Genomic DNA, 25253 nt, shown 5'->3' with positions numbered 1-25253 from the left:
TCTAACATATTATATGAAATTAGCTGTCATACTTTTCAATAATATTGGTAGGCAAACCAAAAATATCAGAAATGTTTTGATGTTTAAAATTGCTACCAGGAGGGACGTCACTTCCTTTGATGCCACAAAAGCATTTCTTTTCTTCTTTTTTTTTTTGGAGTGTTTGACTCCTTTTCACATTCGATATGACTTTAGTCTTAACCCTTGCTTTATGCCTGTAACAAGGCATCTCAAACTTAGTTTACTTACCAGACAGTTAAACCACATTTCTAAATAAGCACAGAATTTTTAACTGCAGGTATTTATGGCAACAGTAGGCTACTCGCTACAGTTTCGTTTGTCAAATAACAGCGAGCTACTATCCAAAAGCTAAATATTATTTCTGGTAGCATGTTACATATGAAGGAAATAGTTGCCCCTGTTGCACAAGATGCTATGTTATTTGTCAGATAACATCCTAACACCTGTTGAGCATTAATTCTTAAAGCTAAAAATTTTTTCCTTGTAGCATATTAGGTGTTAAATAATGTTAGGCTGAACTGGCTACCAGAGACACGGCTAACATCAGGTAAGGTACAGATACTTGCAGGAAGCATTTCTAGGGGGGACAGGAGGCCCTCACCCACTGAGGGCCACTCTAACCCTGTACCCCTGTCTGGTTTCCCTAAATGTTCTAGAATGGCTATTGAATAAAAAAGCATTAAATGTGGTCCAGGGCCATTAAACCATGTGTCACGGATTATGTTAAGGTGTAAATAACACATACTGAACTAACATTAGCATTAACTCAGAGTCATGTTTTTGGCCACTTGATTAATTTATTGTAAGTCCAAACTCTTCTGAGGGAAATAGCTCGCTCTTTAGTTGCTAAATGCTCAACTAGCTGGTTGCTAATTTTGTCTGTCTGCTGTGTGGTGCCGGGCAGGTAATACAGGTCATGTTAAGCCTTCCTGGAAACCCTACATACTCCCTATTAACTTACAGAACTAAGATCCCAAAGAGGGAGGTCTGAAGTTGGATCCACAAAATGGACACAAACGGCCCACAAGACTCAAACCTTATTGTCCCCAGTAGCACAAGTTTGTGCTGTCTCAAAGGTGACAGATATGTTTAAGACATCTTCTGTTCTTAGGAGGAGGAGGAGGAGGAGGAGAAGGAGAAGGAGGAGGTATGAAAAACAGACAGACAGGACAAGAAGGGAAGGAACATGAATGCTGCCATCAACTGGTCCACTGATATTTTACAAGTCCACCAAACTCAATTTCACAAAACTCATTCCTACAACAAAAGCAGGAACAGGGAAAGGACCCAAACGCAGACAGGATGACTTCAATGATTTAATAGAGAACACCAGGCTTACATATGTAGTCAGGCAGGCAGAGATCAAAAAACACAAGAGGTGAGGAGAATATTGCAAAATAAAACAGGAAATGACTAGATGTAACCCTCAAAACCATGACAAGGAGTCCAATATTTTTTAAATAATTTTTCATTTTGTTTTTTAATTTGCATGTCAAGATGCAAAGTTACAAACAAATCAAACAGACAGAAAACAAACCTTTACAGTACATGTCCAATTAACAGACTTGGTATTATATAATTTTGTTGTATATGGCACTGAGCTCAGCCCGAAGTTTCTTGAAAGATGGTCTGCTTCTGGGCTCGTACTGCCAGCAGTTGCTCATAATCCTGGCAATTTCCACGGGGCAGCCATGTGGAGCAGGCATACGGTATCCTAAAACACATCACAGACAGTCAAAACAGGTATTGAGATCATCTTAGCACACTCTACATAATTTCTGAAACATGTGGAAGTGTCTGAATCAAGCACAATGTAGGAGCAGGAACTTTCCTTGATGGTATCTGAACACAAGTGCTTCCTGGTGCCTGAGTCTTTACCTTTCTCCACCTCTTCTCGTGTCTGTTGGTTGGTCATGCTTGTGTAGGGTGTCATTCCCATGGAGAAGGTCTCCCACAGTAAGACACCAAAGCTCCACACATCACTCTCTGTGGTATAACGACCTGAAAAAACCACCAGGGGGCAGCAGTGGCAAAGGCACAGGCACATCAGTTTTTAATTGGCTATTGGCAGAGAGAAATAGAGAAGTGTTTCTGGTTGTGACTGCAGGGCAGAGGCAGTTGTGGCGTACCATAGTTCAGGGCTTCAGGAGCTGTCCATTTTACAGGGATCTGTCTGAGGCCGCCGTCTGTAGAGTAGACACCGTCATCTTGCTGACGGGACATCCCAAAGTCACTGATCTTCACCAAGTTGTGCTCTGTAACCAGACAGTTTCGCGCTGCCAGGTCTCTTTAAAAAAAGACAGAGGGAGAAAGATGTTAAAGGCATGTACACAGAGGCTGATTCAAACACAGACACAGAAACATCATGCTCTATATGAAAAAAGGAGAAACAGCAAAGAACAGACAGGACTGAAAGGAGTGAGAGAACAGGTGTTCTTGTCATGTCTGGTGTTGCATGTGAGGCAGTTTGACATGCAGCGTTACAGGTTGAGCAGCTACCAGCAGCCTGCTCTGATCTGTCCCCCCTGGGCAAATCGTACAGTGCTCCTATAATGAGCCGGGTGTCTCATGTCTTCTCCCGAGCACCGACAACCTCCACTGATGCCTCACCATAAGTACCGCAATCGCACTCATGCAACAACAGATCCCTTAAAAAGCTACAAAAATCATGCATACACTTCTATTTCAGGTTGCATCATTTACAGTATTTTCACACAAAAAATAGCTGTTCAGTTTTACATACTCTTGCAATGTTTTTGGACCTCAGCTTTTTCTAATTGTCTTTTAATAAATGCTTTGAAAGCAAGATTTTTTTGTTTATAGGCTACATACAAAACCCCATGTTTGATCTTTATAACCAGTTCTTGCTTACTTAGAGATCCACAGTCTTTAGAAGCTGTTTCTGTGTAGCTACAGTTACGGTCGTGAGCCAGTTTTCCTCTTGAAGGAAAAGAACACATCACACCCATTTCAGCATCCTTGCATTGGCTCCCTGTTTCTTTTACAGCTCAAGATCATTGTGAGTCATATAACCAGTACAGTCGAGGCTCTTTTTTGTGGAATGAAGTCAGGACAGCAGTCACTATCCATCTTTCATCATGTTATCACTTGAATTCATGGTTGTACTGTCTTTTTCATTTAAGTGAAAAAAATTGTAGGTCAGCCACTGGAGCACATTTTAGCTTCCTCTTCAAGGACACAACACACATCACTTATTCAAGAAAACTTTTAATCTCTCATTTTCAATCGACTATTTGACTGCTATCAACATACTGGGAAGCGATGAGGGAAAAGTGTAGTTTGGCTGACAGTTAGATAAAGTGAATGTTGGGGAAGTAAATTATGTTTAGTATTATGAACCATAAAGGCTTTTTGTAAAATTAACATGTTTTAATATGCAACTATTTAACTCACTGCATTCATTTCACTGTAACCATAATTTGTCTAACACACTACTCTAATGTGTTTTATGTTTCCTGTGTCTTAAATTCATTGTGGCTATTGATCCACCACACAGTTTGGAGAAATCTAGACATAAGGTACACTGTCCTCTGATCTAAGGATGCTTCTTTGTGTTAGGCCTACACTATCTAAGACATAACAAATATATAAATTACAAAATAAACATACAAATTATCTATATACAGTTTTAAACATGAATTATTCCAGTGTTTTGTTACAATTAGGTTTTCCCTTCTTATAACACAATGTGCAAAAATTTAGCATAACGTTAGTTCAGGTAGTTCAGGCCATGAGGTCAAGCTCAGCTCACAATTCCAGCTACATCAGCTGACAACAGCCCATTTCAAGCCAGCCCACATCAGCTGATGGGTCAGCTGATTCTCTTCTACTCATTCAATTGGCAAATCTCATACAAGGCCCCTTATTTAAGCTGCTTTAGCCTGCCAATCCTTGCTGCTTCCTCTGCAAGCCGCTTTGCAAGCCGCCTCCTCCTTTCATGCCGTGTCTGACTAATCAGTGTTATTTCTGTTATCATTGCTTGCTGCTGCTCTCCCAGAACAGAGCCATACCCCCAAATCTAACTGCAGATCAAATATAGGTTTCTTTGACTAAGTGGTCCTGACTGAAATACAGTTGTCCTTTGCAATTGCACTTGCATTAGCTGATTGGTATCACCTGTTTCATTCATGCGTTACCATTAGTGGCTCACCATCATTAGCTGTTTAGCTATCAGATGACTAACAATATCCAATCATATTCATGCAGGTGTACAGTCCGGCCATTATAAATCCGGCCTGCCTGAAACTTCTCACTTTGAAACCACTACCAATTCTAACTGCATAACCATTTGCTATAAATGGTCAAATCCTTCATGCAAGTGTCTCTGAATTCAATTATACAAAGTCACAATCTTACCTGTTCCTGATTTAATGATTAGATCTATTGTCCCTACAAAGGGGGCTGTACAAATATTGACTGATTGATTGACCAACCTGTGGATACACTTCTTGCTCTCCAAGTACTCCATGCCAGATGCTACATTTTCTGTCATTTTGACCAACATCTTAGGGTTCAGACTGTGACTCTCACGCCGCAAGAAGGAGAGAAAGTCACCACCTTATGAAATATGTAGACACACACACAAACACACATATATAGAGTGATGATGAAGGAGCAAAGTGGGGAAGCAATGATGGTACAATAAAGCTTGCAGTTGTCGGGTAAACAAGCTGAGAGATATAACCAAGTCCAACAAGATCATATTTACCTTGAATGAGCTCCATGATGATGTAGATGGGCTGTTTCTGAGTGCACACTCCTATCAGCTTCACAATGTTTGGATGGTCATACTGCTTCAGGATCCTGGACACCACAGGAGAGGAGTACAAAGAGGAGTGTGTGTGTGTGTGTGTGTGTGTGTGTGTGTGTGTGTGTGACTGTGTGTGTGTGGGTGTGTGTGTATACTAACCTGGCTTCCATCAGGAACTTACTCTTGTGCTCTGGGGCCAGGTTCTCTTTACAGGATTTCACCGCAACAGGAGTGTTATCAGAGCGTAAACGACCACAGTACACTTCTCCAAAGTTACCCTGCAAACACCAACATGTTCAGTTACAGTTTTTTTAACTCTCTTTTCTAACTCAGCAGGGTACATATCTAATCTGAAGTTAACAATTTCCTTGATGAACTGTTACCATATGTGCACAATTTCATGACAATTATAGATAAAACTTCGCTTCTACATTTCTGTCAATAGACGTTAAGTTCACCCACCCGTCCTATGAAGTGTCCCAAGATAATATCATCATGTTCCAGGACCCACCTGTCCTAATGGGGTTAAAAAATTAAGAAAAAGAAACATATAATACTACTGTTTTAAACTGTGTTACTAGCAAGGAGGAGAGAAAAGAAAAGGTAACACAATCTGAAAGAAAGATCATTAGAGAGCAAGTTTAGATTTGCATATGTGCTCATCTGTGATGACTAGGCAAGTACTTTAATAACAGTTGAAGCTTTAATAACAGATAAAAGCTTTGTCCCCAATTGGGATAGGGGTTAGGTTATGGTTAAGGTTAAGGTTAGTATTAGGCAAGTATTGGTTAGGGTTAGGTAAGTCTCCAGGAAATGAACGTAAGTCTATGTAATGTCCCCATAAGTGACATAAGTAAACGCATGTGTGTGTGTGTGTGTGTGTGTGCGTGCGCGTGTGTGTTACAGCAGTACCTTCAGTACAGGTTTCTTCAGCACTATGTCAGACTTCTTGGTGATGTGTTGTCGTGAGGATAGTAGATGATGGATCAGCTGCGGGATACTGTGGAAGCCTTCTCCATCCAGACGGTACAGAGTCTACTGACACACATGGGAAAGCATTTACCGAAGTGAACTGTAAATGTGCAAACAAACAGGAAGGAGAAAAACTTCACGGCATAATGAAAAAAAACACATATAACAAAATAGCTTTTTAAATTGTTGAATGGTTAAATAACTTGTCCCATATCTAGTTTGCATTCATTCTAAAAATCTAAACTTCCATTTAATTTGCAATTTAACACCAGGTAGAAAATAGCCATGTATCATTTACATGCTCTCGTAACTTCCTCATATATAGGCAAAATAGGGAAGGAAACTACATCTAATAATTTTAGCAATATCAGTGATCTTGATCATTCAAAACAGACATATTCAAACACATATGATGTAAAATGCACACAGAAACACACAGGGTCTACATATAATGTAAAATGTACTTCTACAACTCTCTACAAAAGTGTTTTCTTCCACTGAGCAGATTTACTTACATCAGTGTTCTGAATGAGGAAATGCTTGCAGGATCCATCCCATTGCACAGAGAGCACATAACCCTGCTTCTCTTGACTCTTCCTCACTAAGAAGTCTCCGTCATTCTTCAGCAGCTGCTGGACCTCCAGTCTGGGAATGGCTCCGTGGTACCAGTCCTGCTGCCCCAGAGGACGATCGACCTCCTGCACCAGGGTGAGGACCGGAAGCACCTGGAGGCAGGAAGAGAGAAAAGCAGAATCTTTAAAGACATGAATAATGAAACAATAACAAGTGACAGATGATGGATTTTAGGCTGATTCTGCACAGATTATACGGAGATACTTCAAAGAAGAGTCTGTAATACTTTGAAGCCTAACCGCACCAACTTCCATGCCTCCAGGGTACCACAGAGTGGGGAGTTGGAGAGCAAGAAGTAGTTCACACTTAAAGAAAAGCAGCAAATGATTCAGACTTGAAGTCCAGTACATTACAGACAGTAAAATATTATTTGCTCAAGATCATCTGTTACAGCATGCACACAGTCATTCTTATCCTTCTGACAGATTAAAAACTGAAAGACTGACTGCACGAGGCCTTTTCCTGTGGAGAGTTTGTGTGCAGGACAGCTGCATCATGGCTCTGTGTGTGCTATCATCTGTCAGTGATGATAAAACGATGAAATGTAAACTGGCTGCCTGAGAAGTAAACTTAGTTTTAGGTCAGGCAGCTGACTCAAAGCTGACCTCATTTAATCCAACGGTGCCTTCAGGAGCACGAGACCCCAAAGAAAGATCATGTGCTTGAGCAAACTCAGCCGTGCAGAGGATACACTTTCAAACTCTGGCACTTTCTCCAAAACATGATGAATTGTTTGTTGTGTGGTTAGAGGTTTGAGTGTACAAAAACAGACACTGCAGTTAAAGTTAAAGGCAGGGAGGTGGAGGAGTGAGGAGGGGAATTGTCCTTCAAGTGGAACAAGTGTCCTTCCTTTAAAAATGTCCTTCAACAACATACTCAGAAATTGACATTGTTTTGTGCGTACAATGTAATGCCATACAGTTTAGTATAACAACTTTTACTCAATCACTCATTGCTTTGTGTGTAATTATTGTGCCTTGATTGTAATTCACTGTTTAACCTACCTCACATTTGGGTTTAAACAGGCCACTCAGATTGCTTATAATCCCGTCCATGAGGAGTTTGGAAGAGCTTCGGCTGTGGTCCTGAAAAAAAAGATCCAGAGCACATCATGTTGGTTAGTAAAAATGTATAATAACTGGCAAAACCAGTGAGTGTCCTCTCTTCTCATTTCTTTCCTCATTTCTTTCACTTCTCTACTGTTACTATCAAAATAAAAGCAAAAAATGCAGAAAACATACTTAAAACATAAAACTTGCAAGGCTATTATAAAATTATTTTATACTATATTTATTCTGTAGGTCCAGTTAGATAGAGTTGTTTGGTGGTAAAGATAGCAGGGTTATGATTATGGGTCAACTTATTCATTGAAAAGGCTGCTTTGCTCCAGGAATAGCTGCTGTACATGCTCACAATGACAATGGTAACATGCTGATGTTAAGCAGGTATAATACTTATACCATGTTCACCATGTTAGTCTAGCATGTCAACATGCTAACATTTTCTAATAAACACAAAGTACAGCTGAGGCTGATGGGAATGCCATTAATTTTGCAGGTATTTGGTCATAAAAGTACTGCACAAATTAAAAGTTTGACCAGCTGGTCGCACTAGAGGAAAAGTTGGAGGAAGTTATCAGGATTCCTTTGGGGACAGTGGATATCTGTACCAATAATTTTGTGTGAGTGTGAAGCGAATAAACTGTTTTTTCCTGCAAATAGACGTACTTCAATATTATCAATTTAAAGGCAGCCAATCATGTTGCGTGAGCAGGAGAGAACAGTGTGTTCGTCACTACAGACCAGTAGACAGACAACAGATGATACCTCATATTTTGTTGCTGGTAATAAAAAATGGACGGCAACAAGCGAAATAAAATCCAAATGGAGACGCGACAGCTTCCAACTTTGTTCGATATTTGAGACTGCACAAAAATCAGACAGCATTACTGTTCTTTGGCTCGCGATGGCTTAAGCTAGGGTTACCTAAGAGCTGGTGTTAAGTACTACATAGCCCATAGCACATAGTGTGGTAATATTTAGCCTAAATGTTGTCTGTAAAAATCAATAAACAAGCAGCAATGTCTGACATTAGCTTTCTGTCATTGATGGGTGTCAGTAAAGGACCCAAAACACTAAGTTGAGGACTTGGGCTTGACTTGGAATTTGTCGGTCTTGACTTGGGACTTAATATCCAAGACTTGAGACTTACCCGTGACTTCCAAAACAATGACTTTGTCCCACCTCTGTTACAAAACAGTATGTAAACAGATTAAGTAAGTCATTCTGTCTGTTTAGATTTAGATAAAATACAGAAAGAAAGATTGGTTCTATAAGTACCAAGGCTTGTTTTCTGAGTTTACATTCATCACACAAGCACTTTTTTTAAACCTGACAGAACTGACAGAACTCATACAATTATGTAATATAATACAATAAAAATTAGATCAAAAGCTAAAAAAAGACAAAGGAAAGAAGAACATACATTGCTTGTGTTGGACAAAAGTGAGACAATGTCTGGGTCCAGATTTAGAGCAGAGGGAGGTTCTTTGGAGCCCAACTGGTCCAGTTTCTCCTTCAGAATAAGCCTCTGAACCTCCAGCTTGGCTCTCATACCCTGAGACAGAGCAACCTGCTGCCGGCACTCCTCCATCGCATGTCTCTTGCTGAACTGGTAGACCCTGGACAAAGTCACGGAAGGTAAATTATATTTGTGTAGGACCAGTGTCAGTGTGAGCAACACAAAGGGTTTCACAAGTCAATAAAACAACAGTATATAGTAATAGACAGTCCAAGACCACACAGACGTCAATATAAAGTTTGTCTGAAAATAGTTTTGCAGATGCTTCCTATTGACTAATGCAATCAATAAGAAGGCTTCTCTAGTTACAGCTTAGTCAGCCTTCGTCTTGGATTTCGAGCATGTAAGACCAGTAAACCTTTAATGACCCAGGAGATCTGCTAGTGAGGTGAAATGAGACTTCTAAAAAATTAGCAGAGACTTGATTGCTGAGATTCTTGTAGCGAATAAACACAAGGTTCAACAGAACAGGAATGGCCAGTGCATGGCTGGATTAACCTGTTAGAGGGCACAAGGGCAAGAATTTGCTGTTGGACCCCTGCTGACCACCCCAACCTCAAACTGTGCATTGTGCATGTCCACTGTTCCCATTAAGTACAGTGCACACACTATACTGAGACCCAGAAACCAGTACTCCTGAGCTGCAAAAATACTATTTGGCTGCAAGTGTTCAGTGAGTCAGTTACTTTAGGGTAATTTGATTTGCTGCTTTTCTTTGTATATATACATACAGTATATGATAGTAAACTCAATATGTATAAACCTTTCACTATTTTCTGACATTTTATAGACAAAATGATAATATATATAATCAATTAACCAAAAACATTAATAACACTACACTACATTAATTTATATAATGAAAATAATCATTAGTTGCAGTCCTAAATTTGATTAAACACATCTTTATTTATATACACCCTATGAGCACAATATAAACTAATTCAGTTGTAACACTGGACTTTGACACAGGACCCCTTGACAGAACCAGGTCACAACATGAGATAATAATACAGGACCTTCTTTAGTTGATATTGTACTTTAGTGGTGCAAATTCCCCAACAAATCTGCAATGAAAAAAAATCTACAATTTCATGGGCAGACTACAACTGCTAATGACAACTGTAAACACCAGTTTTGTGTAGGCCAGCATGCTAACATGCTATTGCTTGACCAGATTTCTGTATGCAATAAAATCCTTTAAAAATCAATCAGAATTAAAGAAAGCTTCATCAATGAAAACCTCTGAAATTATCTCAAAGTGACGGTGAAGAGGATCCACAGAAGTGAGCGTATTCAGTCTTACATTTCCTTAAGTAAACTCAGCTACAAGAGGTCACACTAGGCCAACATCATATAGTATGTCACTGTTGATTTTCAAAATGTTTCCTCAAAATACAAACCAAAGGGCAGCATAACCTCAAACACCACCACCACCGTATGTGCTCCCCAGCTGGTATCAACTTTTTTGCAAATAAACACATTGTTTCCGGTTATCCTCCAGGAGCTTGTTAATGACTCGATCTCTCCCACAGGACTGTAAACCTCTAACACCTTCAGACAGCCTCATAAACCAAGACAAATGAGGGGATCGAGCTCCATAACTCTGACCATATCGCTGTATTATAATTCAAAAGGCACTTGCAACCTCCTGAGACAACACTGGTTATTAGCTGCTGCCCAGCCATGAGCACACTGAACTCTCCCAATGGGAAGGACTGCCCGCAGAAGCAAACTTACTTCAGTAATTTGTCTTCACAGCTACCAAACGCTGTGTATTTATTTTGAAACCTCTTCTGTAACCACTGAATACAAAATCAGAGCATCACTGATTATGGCTCGAGTCTGTGGTCTGCTCACCTCTGGCCCTTCTTGACACCTTCCTCCTCTGCCTCCAGCTCCAGCTCCAACTGTTCGACCGAGGTCTGCTGGGAGCCCATAGTCTGAGCCAGATCCAGCAAATCCTCCTCAACCGTGGTCAGCCTGGATGACAGAAAAATAATGTAAGGAGAGGTAAGTAATGTAAGTAATTGATGCAAAACAGTCAGAAGAAATAAGAACTAAAAAGAACAGTGTAGACGGGAAGGAGGAGGAAGTAGTGGAGACATTAAAAAAGGAAATTGGAATGTAGTCATCTGGATGAGATTGCAGTTTTTGTTCTCACTTGTGCTGGATTGTCTCAAGCGTGAGGTCGTTCAGTTCAATCTCTCTGGGATTTAGCTGCTCAGTGTCCTCCAGAAGACTGCAATCAAACTCTGCACAAGCAGGAATCTCCCCTACAGACCTACAAACACAAACACACAGTCCGCAGTATCACTGCTCTGCAGATTTAGCTTTCATGATTACATTGTTGCCATCTGAGGGGAAGTTTTCCCTCAGTCTACCTGTTCTGGTGGATGAAGCTCTCATACTCTCTATGAGGATCGATGGCCATTAGAGCCGAAGACATCTCCCTGTGGATCCGCACCACTTCATGATGGAGGAGAGTGGAAATGTCGAAATACTCCTGCAGGATCTCCTTTCTGGATCAGAGGTCAGGGATAGCATGGGAACACAGAATAATACAAAATGCGCATATGATACCCTGTTAAGTGATTTCAAGGACTATATTTTGCAACGTTTAGCCAAATTCAAACATATACGGCACATTCAATTTTTCCAAAGCACAACACAAGAATTTCAAGGTTGGTTAGTTGCAGGTTGAATCAGTGCTATGAAAATAATTTTGACAGACTTCCATTTAGATGTTTTAATTTTTGTAAAAATGTTATTATTATTGCTTGTTACAGTTTCAAGCCTTCAAATCTTCAAACAAGATGTGACATGTGAGTCTTGACAGCTGGCTGTCAAACATTTAAAGTTTTCATTTTTTGTTGTTATTTTAAAGCTTTCTTGAATGCACAAACAAGGAAAAGCTGTCAAAGCAGTCACTACTCTCAACAGCATGACCAAATATTCATCAACACTGATGAAAAAATTAATACAACTTAATGTTCCCTGTAATGCAGTAGCTATCTCAAACAACAACTCTCTGCAAGTTGATGAAAGTTAGAACATTTTTGTTTGTTGTAGTTTGTGGGAAATGTTTGGACATTGATTTGTATTTAATAGGGGAAAACATGCGTATAAACTGTGGTATAGGTAATTAAAATGTGCTTTTGAGCTCAGCATTCCCCTCTTTTATATATATATATATATATATATATATATATATATATATATATAGTGTATGTGAATGGAAGTCCACTAAATATAGAAAAACAATAAATAGAACCACTGTAAAAAAAATAAAATTAAACGTAGTAGTATATCTTACAGTATGAGCACCATCTCCTGCTGCAGAGTCTGCAGGGCATTAAGCAGGGCGGGCTGGATCTGACTGAAGTGGTGCTGATGGTAAACTTGAGCAGCTCGCACAGACAGCACATACTCATTATGCAGCTCGTGGAGTTTCAGTGAAGCCTTTATGTAACGCTCTTTGGCCTTGTCTCGGTCTTTATCTGCACACACACACACACACACACACACACACACACACACACACACACACACACACACACACACACACACACAGAGGAAGGGTAACATATTATGTAATAATAGAAATACACATATGAGATTTACACTGTTACACAGTTAAAAACAAAAGCCAGACCATGCCATCAGTGTGAAACTGATTCTATTGAGACAAGTGATAGTGATACCAGAATTCCTCACCTTTATGGGCCTCCTCGTACTTCCTCTTAGCCTGAGCTGCATCTCTCACTGCCTGTCTGTAGCTGCTCTTCAGCCTCTCCAGCTCTGTTTGGGTCACCTGAAGCAGCACACAGACACACACAACAGCACACACACAGATGGAAAAAAAATTGCAATTAAGGGTGTTATTCAAAAGTGTTTCTGTGGTTAAAAGCTGCCTTACAGAGCCTGAGCACTACACAAAACAGGACGTGGACAGAGGCCTTTTTTTATGTTTCACTGCAGAGGAACACAAAACAGTGATGAGGAAGTGATCTGACCTTTGTTGTGCTGCTGGTGGCAATACTTCAAAGCTCCACTTGATATCATCTCTGACATAGTTCAGTTGTAATCACAACATAATAATCTATCTATAGTATAACCACTCAATGATGCACACAAAACCTGAACTTCGTCTACATAGTAAAGTAAGAAAATAAAAATAAACAAACTGCCAGTTAGATGGTCAATCTGCAACCCAATATGGATCACTGGAAATGAACACATCGTTTGCCTGATGTAATTGGGTAATAAAAATAGTGCGGAGCAGCGACCAGTTAGAGATAGCATCAAAATGCATTTGAACAGACTCTTTCCAGTCTATTGAGCCTCATTTCATTTGACTGCTGTCTATTTATAAAACTGCCACTTCAATGCTCATCCGCATGTCAAGATGATATAAGAGATAAAAATCAACAAATAGATTTTAAAGCAACAACTCCTGCTTTCTCATAAGAATCATGTCATATATGTAAATACTCTAACACTGTGACTGTCACTTTTTTGTACACATAATGGTCCTTTAATATGTTTGCTTTCATTCAAAAATACCAGAAAAAGGACCAGGTAGTGGTATTGACAATAATAAAGTCCAACAGCGGTTGCAAAATAAATGAAGTATAACAACTGATATATGGATGGTAATTTGTAAGCATATCACTGCTTAAAAATGCAAAAAAAAAGGAAATGAACAAAAGTGAAATATAACTTTAAGCGGCATCAGTTGACGGACCACAGTAAATATGTAGTCACTCATCTATGCATCAACACTACCTTCCTTTTAAGAATAAATGCAAGACATTTTTGTTTAGTTTAGCTTTTAGTTTGGTTTTTTGTGTATGTGTGTTGTTCGTCTGTGTCAATTTACAGGAAGTAAAGTGAGTAAAAACTGTCAACCACAAGGACATCATGGTTGACCTGCCTTTTGACATGATAGCAGAAGTCTGTAAGTAATGGTGTATTTGAGTTTGTGTGGGTGTTAGTCACACACTTTGCTGAGCTCCTGCCTCAGCAGGTTCCACTGCTCTGCATAGGTTTTGCGGAGCTGCTGTTTGTCTCTGATGAGCAGCGTCAGTTTGCTGATAGGACCATCCAGCAGATCCTCAGAGTGCTTCTTCATCACCTGACTGAGAAAGTCCGTCTGAGAGACCAGCACTTCCCACGACTGACAGGGAGACAAAGATCATGGAGACAGGTCATTTAAGCAAGAGAACATGAATGAATGGATCACCTCTGCCAAGGCTACGCATCCCTCCCCACATTTTAACCTCTGGATTTGTCTGTTTGTTTCTTAATTAGCAATATATCTCGAAAAAATACAACTTTCAGTAAAACTTGATAAAAGTCAGACCCTGGGCCAAAATCAAACTAATGGCATGGACCAAGTGGTTATTTTAAAAAACACTTTACATTTACAAGCATTGGGCAACAACATGATTTATAGAGAGAAAGCTTTTTTTTTTTTGATGGAGGCAAATCTCTTTCAATTCTTTATATTTATAAAACTAATTTGAGATAACTAATTTGAAGTCACACACTTTGTGCAGTGTGCACTTTCTTCCACTGGAATGAAAGGTTATAAATGATTATCAGTTGATGATTCAGTCGCAGAGTGATCTATAAGACCTCACCTTGTTGAGCTGGCTGATGTAATCAAGTCCTGCCCCGAGCTGAGGCTGGTCCAGCTTCTCCACTATGGCAGCCATATGGTGCAGCTGCACTGAAAACTCCCGCTCACTCTTGGCCCGCTGACCCATCCACTTCTTCATGACCTCCATCAGGTGAAGCTCTGAGTCCAGCAGCCGCATGACAGCTGTATGTGCCTGGGGGCACCGCAGGTCCTCCCCAAAACCCATCTCTGAATATTTAAACTCTCCTCCCTGCCAAGGATTTGTTGTCAGCAGTAAGTCTTACAGCACAGTGTGTGAGTAGGACAGAAACAGTGCTGTGAGATAAGGCAGCTGCAAATGACCAAGAGAATTTTTTTCTTTGTGGCCACAGAAGGGTTTCATTTCCCTGTGAAGAAAAAAAAAAGTACGGACTTTCATGTGAGGCAGCACTTCCTCATCTCTGTTTGAATGTAGTTGTGTAATTGTAATTTTGCTTTCAATTTAGGAACAACTTTTTCAGCACAATAACTCCAAAACCTATTATTTGTTGTAAATGTATATAAAATACCCCCAAAAATGCAGATACACCACACAGACAGGTGGAAGCTGTGTCAAAACATGTCTTATCTGCATGTGACATTATGGCCACTAATGTTCATCTTTTACAATGCATGCATCAGAAACATCTGATATTTTCAAGAGTAGAATATAGCTAAGGACGTTTACTCATCTACTGTAGTTAAGTACAATTTCTCTTACAATAAGTAAGTCCTGAATTCAACATATTATTTTACAGCAAGATGTTCTTAAAGGTCCAGTGTGCAACATTTAGGAGGCGCTATTGGCAGAAATGAAATATAATATTTATATGTTTTCATTAGTGTATAATCACCCACGGGAAGAACGATTCCTAAGAATTTTTGTGTTTTCATTACTTTAGAATAAGCCATTTTTATCTACAGAGGGAGCGGGTCCCCTTCCACAGAGGTCAACCGCCATGTTTCTACAGTAGCCCAGAACTGACAAACCAAACACTTGCTCTAGATAGGGCCATTTGCGTTTTTAGCGAGTCTCACGGCCACCGTCGTTTCTCCTACACACTTGGAAGGGGAGGGTGAGGCGAGCGGTATTCAAATGGTTGCAAACTGCAGTTTCACTGCTAGATGCCTCTAAATCCTACACACTGGACCTTGATGATCTGAATACTTCTTCCACCACTGATTATTAAAGATTTTTACAAGCGAGGTGCTTTTAATGTCTTGATGTTATAAATGTCTGTTTGAACAGCTGGTGAGCAGGTTATTGGAGCAGTGTGGCTTCAAGATTTGCCCGCAGTGACCTGAAAGCCTGATGCAGGCAGGTGCAGGTTTACTACTGAACCCAATACACTATTGTTCATAAAATGGGGAAAAATACTATTTAACTTTGAGCAATGGCCAGTTTGTTGAAACCTTCTCTGGGTGTTTTTTTTTAAGTAAATGGCTTAGCGCTTTTAGACCACAACAGACTGTAAAAAAAATGCTGATGGTGTTTTGTTTTGTTTTTTTACCACAGTTTAAACCTAGTCTCACTTCATTACTTGTATTTATTACTTGGTTGATGTTGAGTGCAACCTCTCTGCTGTAAAGTTACTGGCTCAATTACAATAACACCAGCCATACATCATCAAATACACTCATTATACACAATGGGGGAGATGGGACAACAATACACTAAACAATGCAGCACAGCTCAGGTAGGTTTTACAGACCGCAGAGGAAGTGTCTGCGTTTATGTTTAGATACAGTATCTACAAAAGAGTTGCAGGTCGTGTTATAGCCAACCATACACGGTGGCTAGATGCAACAGAGAATCATGCTGTACTCAGCGATGTCCAAATGTCACTGCTGTTGACTAAATGTTTTATGTGCCGTCACTTCAATGGCAGCATTCATGCTGATGAAAACTATTTTCCATAACTGCAGTTCCAGGGGTGGGAAGCAACAGAGTACATTTACTCAGCTATTGTACTTAAATAGAATTTTGACATACCTATACTTTACTTGAGTATTTCAATGTTTTGCATCTTGACCCCAATACATTTCATTGTACTTTTTACACCACTACATTTACCTGACATCTATTGTTACTAGTTACTTTTCACATTAATATATTGTTACTAGTTACTTTTCACATTAAAACTTTTGGGGGGGGAAATACTTCCTTTTAGCTTGTGTTAGCTAGAACAACCGCATTGCTAAAGTTATTCTGAATCAGCCAACTAGAGGCTGCTGCTGCAAATAAACACAGTACACAGACACACCCCTCTTCTCATTTCTGTTTGTACATCCTCCATTCCTTTCCTTGCCTCCTCTCCTCACGTCTTAGTCCCTCCCACTAGAGATGCAAGCGAAGGAGGCAAGGAAGAGACACAAGGAGAAAGGAGTAGAGGCAACAGGGATTTAGCAAAATGAGACATCCTTGCTTCAGAGCCGTCATTTTAAAGCAACGTCATTCCATGTCCATTGTAACGCCTCTTTCATATGTCACAGGTGCTGAAAAGACTTCCACATAGGATACACCTGTGCATCCTCGCTCATAGCTCCTCCAGTAAGCCTCCTCTCTCCTCAAGATGCATTTTAGGAATGAAGACATCCTTCAAGATGAGTGCTGAGATCGATTTCTGAGTCACGGGCAGTTTCCTTGGTCACATGTAGGCAGGAGAACAGAGGAGATTGGAGACGAGGCACAAAATAGAAAAATGAGAAGTGCCTACAGTAACTAAACTTATGTAACTTTTAAGCCTTAGCTTAACCAGTCTGCCCCATAGCTAGCTAGGCTGGCTTGTGAGCGTGTTACTCAGCTCATTTACATGTTGAAGATGTCATCACACATTAATTTGCATAAAGCTTAGTGCAGTGAGTGAAAGATCACTTTAATTTAAGACATATTGTAAAAAAATTGTAAAAAATATATACTTTTGTTTATGACCACATACCTGCAAAATAACATTCCCATCAGCCTCAGCTGTGCTTTGTTTTGTGCTAGTTGGCAAATGTTAGCATGCTAACATGTTAAAATAAGATGGTGAACATGGTAAACATTGTACCTGCTTAACATCATGTTAGCATATTGTCATTGTGAGCATGTTAGCATGATCATGTCACTGTGTCCAAGTACAGCCTCAAAGAGCTGCACAATTCTGCACAATGAATGCTTTTACTTTTGGTACTTTAAGTATATTTTGATGATTTTGTACTTCAGGTCCAGTGTGTAACATTTAGCAGAAGCTCTTGGCAGAAATAGAATGTAATATTTATAAGTATGTTTTCATTAGTGTATAATCACCTGAAAATAAGAATTGTTGTGTTTTCATTAATTTAGAATAAGCTGTTTTATCTACAGAGGGAGCGGGTCCCCTTCCATGGAGGTCGCCATGTTGCACCACCCTGTTTCTACAGTAGCCCAGAACGGACAAACCAAACACTGGCTCTAGATAGGGCCGTTCACGCTTTTTGCGAGATTTGCGGCCACCATAGTTTCTACTACACACTTGGAAGGTGAGTTTATGTGAGCGGTATTCAAATGGTTGCAAAATGCAATTTCACCACTAGATGCCACTAAATCTGACACACTGGACCTTTACGTTAAGCTTTGAATGCATGACTTGTAACTGAGTATTTCTACACTATGGTATTACTAATTTTCTTTAAGTAATACAGAGCCATCAATCTTTTGTCAAATGTTTTGTTTAAAAATGTACTATAAATGTCTGTAGCTTGAAACAAGAAAGAATAAAGCAGACTTCTGCATAAGAATTGTGAAAAATGGAACTTGATTTTAGAAAATACTTTAAAGAAGTCAGGTTTCATTAAAAAACAGATTGGAATATTCTTACAGCACTGGGAGGTTTTTGTTTTCAAGAAAATATGACTAAGTAGTCAGTTAAAGGGTAATTCTGGTATGTTTGAACCTGGACCCTATTAATACATATTTTGGCTTCATAGAACATTTTGTTAATGAGTAAGATGACTTACTGACTCATGTTTACTATGGATATAGAAACGTTTCCAATGTCATCTTCATGCAACAACTCACCTCTTGTGAGATTTCAGAGTGAGACTAAATGAGCGAGACTTGTTTCTGGTTAAACAAAAAGGTCTGTCTCTGTAGGGATCATTTCCATAATGTTGTCAGACACTTAGAATAACAATCTGAGTGTGTTTAGTAGACGTAATTTCTATTGGTGCAATTGCCAATAAGGATTACGTTGCAGCCATTGCAGCCCGTTTCAGGCAGCCAAGCTGAGGCGATCTACTGGACCAATTCCAAAACTTTTTGTACCTATTGGTCATTTAGACCCCAAAATATGTAAAAAATAGGGTCTAGGTTTAAAAATACTGGAATTACTTTATAAGGACTGAAATTATTTGAGAAGCAGATTTTGTGCACTGAAAAATGCATCATGTTTTATAAACAGATCATGTGTTTTGTATGTAAAATCATAATATGTTAAATAAGTATCAAATGGAAATACTCAAGTAAAGTACAAGTGCATACTTCTTGTCATGTTTCCACCATCAGATACATTTCTCCTCCAAACTTTTCTGATGGTTTTATTTTTTTAAAAGTGTTCAAGGCAAATTATCCCCATATTTCATAAAAATGTTCACAAAAAAGCAAAGATCAGAGAAATGTTCTAAATGAATACAAATTTGTATAGCAGAACTTTTTCTTTTCTCTTCCATAAATAATCTCATGACCCCTCAGATTTATTTTGCAACCCACTGGAGTGGAGTCAACCCCTAGGTTAAGACTAAACTACCTAACTGTTTTAAAGTAATTAAAACTAGTTCCACCTCAACCAGCTACAAAAGTATAAAGCTGTTTACACATTGCTGCATCAGTATTAACAGTCTAATAATGTCATGTATAATAACTTTTACTTTTGATACTTTAAGTATGTTTTGCTGACCCTTCTGTACCTTTACTCATAACATAAATGCATTGTTGTTCTGGTACTTTTACTTAAGGGATTACCACCACTGTGCAGTTTTTATACACCAACCTACATCATCATGTCATATTTCCTTGAAGAGTATTTAACTTAATAAAAACACATTCAAATTTGCATAGATCTTTATTTTTAGTAGAATCTATAATTGACATCAATTAAATAAAAAGGAGAAAAACAAGAGCAAAAAAATCTTTAAATTACAAGAAAATTACACTGCACCATTCATATAGTACAAAAATAGGCCTTATTTTAGAGTTATGTCCCATGTAAGATAATCATTCTTGTACATTATTCATAGGTCACAAATCTGTAAGGTACTGTGTGCAGCCACAGGCCAAGAACCTCACGAAGAGGCGGGAGGTGGTCAACAGAGTCGTCTGAGGTTGCTCCACTAACCAAGCCCACCCCATCCCCCAATACCCAGCCCACCCCCAATCACAAAGAGTTTCATTTATACCTAAACAAGCATGTGTACACACGGACGCACGCAGATCGGATTCAGCCCTTAAGTTAATGGAGATGGGATACATTCTACCTCCTCCCTCCACAGCTGCTGAACATACAGGGTGTCACCGCAGATCTTCAAAAAGGCAGAGAGGACAGAATGACATCAACAGAACACTTTGAACAAGTGAAGGGTTCGATGGACTGAGACAACCTGAAAGCAACACGTCGTAACACTAAACAGACAGCATTAAAATGATTGTCTTTGGTTATGCCAAAGATATTGCTCCTATTAACTCCATCCGACTTGATATTGATCACTTCAGACTACATCCTAAGGCAGGACTGAAGCAACATCGAGCTCCGCATTAAATAAATCAGCTGTATGAAGAAAAAGGCTCCATCATTCCCATGAGCGAGTCTTTTCTTTATAGTCAGAGGAGACAATTTGCAACGAGCAGATCTTTTGTAACATTCCTGTTACTTTCTATATGAAAAGGCTTCACACTGGTGAAGTGGTGTCCTTATAATTACAAGCTGCTGACTGGTACATTTAGAGAACCTCTTCTGTTTTAGTGTGTAGTTTCCATCACATTTTTGAAGTGAAAGAATGAGCTGGCTGCTAATGGTTTTCAGCAGCTCCCTGTGCTTTGGAAGCACTAGCTACTTAATGCCGCCCGCATTCATGATTTTCTTAAAAGTAAAAAAACACCTGAATGCACAAAGCTCCGACTTCATCAGTTTGAGTTTTCAAGCTGTAGTGAATGCAACATCAAGCTAAGATGAATAAATAATTTTGTGTGTGCTCTCGAGGGGCCACAGAAACTTGCTGAACACCCCACAATGTTGCACTTTAGTAGAAACTATTCTTTCTGGAAGCAATATAAGTCTTTTGAAAGGGAAGATGCACAATGGATAATGTTGACAAGACTGAGCATCAATTAATCAGTACTAATTGCAACAAATTTGAGTCCCACATTATAGTTATTCTAAAAAAAGCAAACAGAGCATCCAGAGTTAGGGAAAATTGTTTATGGAAGCAATTTTGGTGCTGTATTAGCCTATTATCTGTTGTTTACACACTTCATACCAAGCTGGGAAGTCAATAACATTTTGTGGCTCAAGTCTGAGGCTGTAGTTAAATTTACCCCTTAAACTGGGGCCAATCAAAGCCTAAATGGCAGTAGGCACTAATGTACATCACATAAAGCAATGCAGCACATGCTCATTCTACAGCCACATTAGCTTTGTTCCTTTTGAGGGCACTTTCTCTAAATCCACGTTCTCAGGTTGGTTTCCAATCCAGTTTAGCGCTTCCTGGCTGAAACTGCAGCGATAAGCCAAATGTGCTACACCTGCACTGGCCATCTGAGATGAATTAAGCCTCCTGGCTCAGTGCTGTGTTTGAGAGCATACATACCAATCCTTCTCCATGCTTTTGAACAGGATGCTGGCAGAGACTGGTTTGAAACTCTTTATTCTCTGCTGTTTTTATATATATATTTTTTCCCTTTCTCTGCACACGCTTTCGCAATTTAAATCATATTCAACTCTGCATATTTATGAATAATGCCTTCTGAGAAGGCTTTCCAACACAAGTGGTTAAATTAAAATGTGTTTGTTTTGTGTGATTGTCAGTGACATAAACTTAACAAAAAAGGTGGTCACCCCTGATCGAGCTGCCCGGATAGAAACTGAGAATGAGAGGTGAGGAAGACAAACGCCCCTAAGAATTTTAAGTTGATTTAGCACTTTAACGCTGGCCAACAAGATCTATGGACAATCCTTCAACCCATTCTATTTTCAATAACAGGTTTTTAAAGCCCAGGAGTGTCTGCCCATGAATGCTGATCCTAAAGGCAATACATTTTAGGAGAGATAGGAGGTTCAGTAGACTAGAATTCACACAGCAGCTTTACAGTTTCTGAACTGCAACTGCTTGTTTCTCTTCTAAAACATAAATTTAACTTACATGCCTATCCCCCCTAAATATTTCTCGAGAAGCGCTTTTTATATCTGACCTACATATAATTTGACCTCTATAATTATTTAACAGCTCCTCTAAAGGCGTATGAACCCTTGCTGAATATTATGAGAGGTAGATAAAAGGATGAGCAGCTGCAGTTTTGTATGCATGTCATCACCATGACAACCTCTCTCAGCAAGCTCCACTGTTTTTGTACTAGAAATTTAAAAATAAAGTAATTTCAACGTAGAAGAAAAAGATCAATGGATTCAAAATGGCTACTCTGGATTAAATCATGAGATGCATATTTTAGATGATAACCCGACCCGGGGAAAAAAAAAATCACTTTAAAACAATCTTCCCTAAAAGGTATGATTAAAATCTCTCAGAATAAATAGTTGCTGCAGTATCATTCAGAATATAATTAATTGACAAGTACGCTGAAGAGATCATCTAATCTGAATTTCAGATGAAGACTGGAGGGAAAGTGCAGAGACACTGATGAGATGTGGAGTCTTAACGCAGGATATCTAAACAGTATTCAAGATTTGGAAAAAGAGAGCAGAGACTGAGACGGAGGAGCAAAGGAAACCTTCACTTCAGAGGGCAGATAAACATTTCTCCACCTCATGTGCAGTAAACTAACACACTCAGCCGCACACACACATTAATAAAGTTTCAGTCATTATGATATGAGGCATGTGTTTGTAGTGCTAATGTGCTCAGACAAAAAGGGAAAGCATCAATGTGTTGTTACTGCGTCTGCTCTGTCAAGAAATCAATCACAGGTAACTCAACACCTGCCAGCTGCTTTGAGAAGCTCTTGAGCTCAACAGTCACATATTGTTCTGGGTCCCATCAGCACCTCGGCTGCTTCTCTCCCAGCCCCAGGATGTGAGCACGAGACACAGAAATTAAATATCCCTGAAAGGGATTGTGCCTCAGGGTTGATCGAGTAGCCTGTGTGTGTTTTTTTTTTTTCTTTTTCTTGTATCTTGTATCTTATTATTTGACACCCTTCCATGTGATGGTTGGGAGGTTATGAGCGCAGGAGAATTTCTAGTTTCCAAACTAGAATAAGTAAGTCCCAACAGACTGGAGGAAGCTTTGCTAGTTGTGTGACTCAGTTTGTTCTGCCAGAGCCAAGAGAGATCTTTCCAGATTGTGTGTACAATAGGAGAACTAAAGCCCCTGTCACACCTAGATCAATAACTGCACGGATTTTTAAAAAAAAGATGGATTTGGTTTGAAGTAAACACAAAATATGGTCTCATTATCAAAAGAAAGATGACAGACATGACACATTCAGAAAGCTGTTTTGTTTCTCTGACTGGTGACACATATGGTAATGTTTATAAACCATTAGTCTGGACCTTTCCTTGACAACTATTATGCTTTCGATTTGTGCATTTTTAAAATTGCACTTTAAAAATGTGAGTCACTACAGATAAATGGTGCTTTTCTGAACATATTTTGGATGTTGACGGCACTTCGGATAGAATCAATGTTTCCAAAATCCGATTTCATGCCTCATAATAACATTTTGTTTGCACTTTTTTAGTTAAAGTACTAAATGTGACAGGACCCGCTTTAGCTTCCCTATAAAAGGGCACTACACTGTTCATCAGATTTACACGCTCACATTCACACAGACACAGGCATTCGGACGTGTGCAAACACATATCTCTACTCCTCACATTCAACAATCTCGTCTGGCTACTGCACTGAGACTGATGGAAAGGGGGGGGGGAAAGGAAGAAAGCAAATAATTATTTGTTTACTGTAACAAAAAGAAGTTGGAGCTAGAGGGGAAAATGGACTCTGCACAGACAGACAGTTTAATAGAACTGCGCCCAAGTGTGAACAGAGGAAAGCTTGGGCCATCCCAAGCTCTGAGAGACAGTGGCTTCCCATCAGGTCTCCCACAGCAGAGTGGAAGACAAGATCCTGAAGCAGGACTCAGATGAAAACCCGATAAGACAGAGACAGAAAAAAGGGATGAGCGATAAAACCAGAAAAGACTGTGAAAGGACAGTTACCACAGCCCTGAATTATCAGACAAATGGGGATGAGAAGCAGGAGAGAAGGAGGGATGTGGGGGAGGCATTAAAGAGCACTTTGTGTTTTGATAAAGGCAGTCCTCTCATTTTGGACGTCAAACTCTTCGTTTTCGGAGTCTGTATTTACCCCATCATCCCCCCACATTGTCGGGATGCCGCGGTACGACACCACCCTATTTCCCCCGAGGCTGAAGCTGCCCCCGAAGCCGCTGCCAGCCTCCAGAGAGGGCAGCTTAATGAGTGCACCCGAGCGCAGCTGCAGCAGCAGGAAGATGCCAGCGAAGGTGGCGATGATGGCCATGCAGCTGAGCACGGCAATGGTGATGGGTAGCCGAGAGCTGAGCTGTGATCCCGGGTTCCCCTGGCCCACCATGAAGCTGCCAGGGGACTCGCGCATGTACTGGTTAAGGTGCAGGCAGGTGCCAGAGATGGGGTCCAGGGAGCTGTGAGGGAGGCAGGACAGGCAGGCCTGAGGACTGAGACTGCTGCAGGTCAGGCAGGGCGGTGGGCAGGGCAGGCAGGCTGGGACGGAAGCTGGTGGTATAAAGTTTCCCACTGTGTAGTTGAGGGGCTGGGAGCCCACTGAGAAGCCTGCTGGACATTCTTTCACACAGCCCTGCTGAAAGAGGTAGTAGCCGGCATTGCACTCTGTAACAGAGAAACAAAACTAAAATAAAAACAGCCGTGCACACCTTTTGAGTCAGACAACGAGGATTCCTGCCCAGAGAGTCAAGGCTCAGAGAGCACAGTTAACATGGTAAAGCACGCTGTCTCTGATATTTCTGTATTTATTCAACCATGGGTTGTTTGGTATCTTGGAAATGTGAGACAAAGTTTCAAGGCAATTTTGCTTTCAAGTCACCATTTTCACTTTTCCTGACTGAAAAAAATAGTGATGACGAAAAGCTTTGCAGTTTATATGCTGAGTGCAGCACGTTTAAGTCAACAGACTCATTTCATTATGCAGCAGGTCCAGATGCAGACCATTGCATATAATGGCAATTAACAGACTGTGGGTGCTGGGGGTAACAGCTGAAAACAGGAGTGTGAGCTAACAGAAAAAAAGAAAATCTAATTTACTGCAGGGTCTTGTCAACTTGGTCAAAAACAGAGAAAACTAGAGTTGTGAGCCCCTCAGTCAAAGAGCACTATGTACTATGTGATACGTGATAATCATAACATATGA

The 25253-nt window shown here is 39.9% G+C and overlaps 2 protein-coding genes across 7 annotated transcripts in view; both read right to left on the bottom strand.

The window, feature by feature from the left end:
• Positions 1 to 1324: 1324 nt before the first annotated feature.
• fes (FES proto-oncogene, tyrosine kinase) lies at positions 1325 to 17504 on the bottom strand. Of its 2 annotated transcripts, XM_044203162.1 has the most exons (18): positions 14623 to 17502; positions 13983 to 14156; positions 12695 to 12791; positions 12294 to 12477; positions 11362 to 11499; positions 11142 to 11261; positions 10838 to 10960; positions 8882 to 9077; positions 7402 to 7482; positions 6280 to 6489; positions 5705 to 5827; positions 5255 to 5308; positions 4952 to 5070; positions 4751 to 4845; positions 4476 to 4599; positions 2151 to 2308; positions 1900 to 2022; positions 1325 to 1735 (listed from the first exon to the last, which is right to left on the bottom strand). In XM_044203162.1, the coding sequence occupies exons 1-18, from the start codon at positions 14845 to 14847 to the stop codon at positions 1593 to 1595; spliced, it is 2487 nt and encodes an 828-aa protein (XP_044059097.1). In that variant the 5' UTR covers positions 14848 to 17502; the 3' UTR covers positions 1325 to 1592. The 2 variants fall into 2 exon arrangements, with proteins under 2 accessions (XP_044059097.1, XP_044059106.1); XM_044203171.1 differs by lacking the exon at positions 5255 to 5308 and having other exon boundaries at positions 14623 to 17504.
• A 2197-nt stretch (positions 17505 to 19701) lies between these two features.
• The window catches only part of furina (furin (paired basic amino acid cleaving enzyme) a), an 85919-nt gene continuing 80367 nt past the window's right edge, over positions 19702 to 25253 (bottom strand). For all 5 annotated transcript variants that reach the window (XM_044206876.1, XM_044206900.1, XM_044206885.1 and 2 more), the window contains one exon: positions 19702 to 24715. In XM_044206876.1, the coding sequence (XP_044062811.1) occupies positions 24114 to 24715 (602 nt within the window). In that variant the 3' untranslated portion in view covers positions 19702 to 24113. The remainder of the gene's footprint in view (positions 24716 to 25253) is intronic.

Source organism: Siniperca chuatsi, linkage group LG1 (genome assembly GCF_020085105.1).
Source record: "Siniperca chuatsi isolate FFG_IHB_CAS linkage group LG1, ASM2008510v1, whole genome shotgun sequence".
In the NCBI taxonomy this organism is placed as follows: Eukaryota; Metazoa; Chordata; class Actinopteri; order Centrarchiformes; family Sinipercidae; genus Siniperca; species Siniperca chuatsi.
The sequence above is the reverse complement of the archived record's forward strand: the minus strand, read 5'-3'. Positions and strand labels throughout refer to the sequence as shown.

Excerpts from the sequence above, each read along its gene's own strand:
- fes (XM_044203162.1), bottom strand. The coding sequence starts at position 14,847 with ATGGGTTTTGGGGAGGACCTGCGGTGCCCCCAGGCACATACAGCTGTC. Across the intron at positions 4,600-4,750 it reads CATCATGGAGCTCATTCAAG|GTGGTGACTTTCTCTCCTTC; the intron begins GTAAATATGATC and ends ATATTTCATAAG. Across the intron at positions 2,309-4,475 it reads AGCAAGAAGTGTATCCACAG|AGACCTGGCAGCGCGAAACT; the intron begins GTTGGTCAATCA and ends CTTTTTTTAAAG.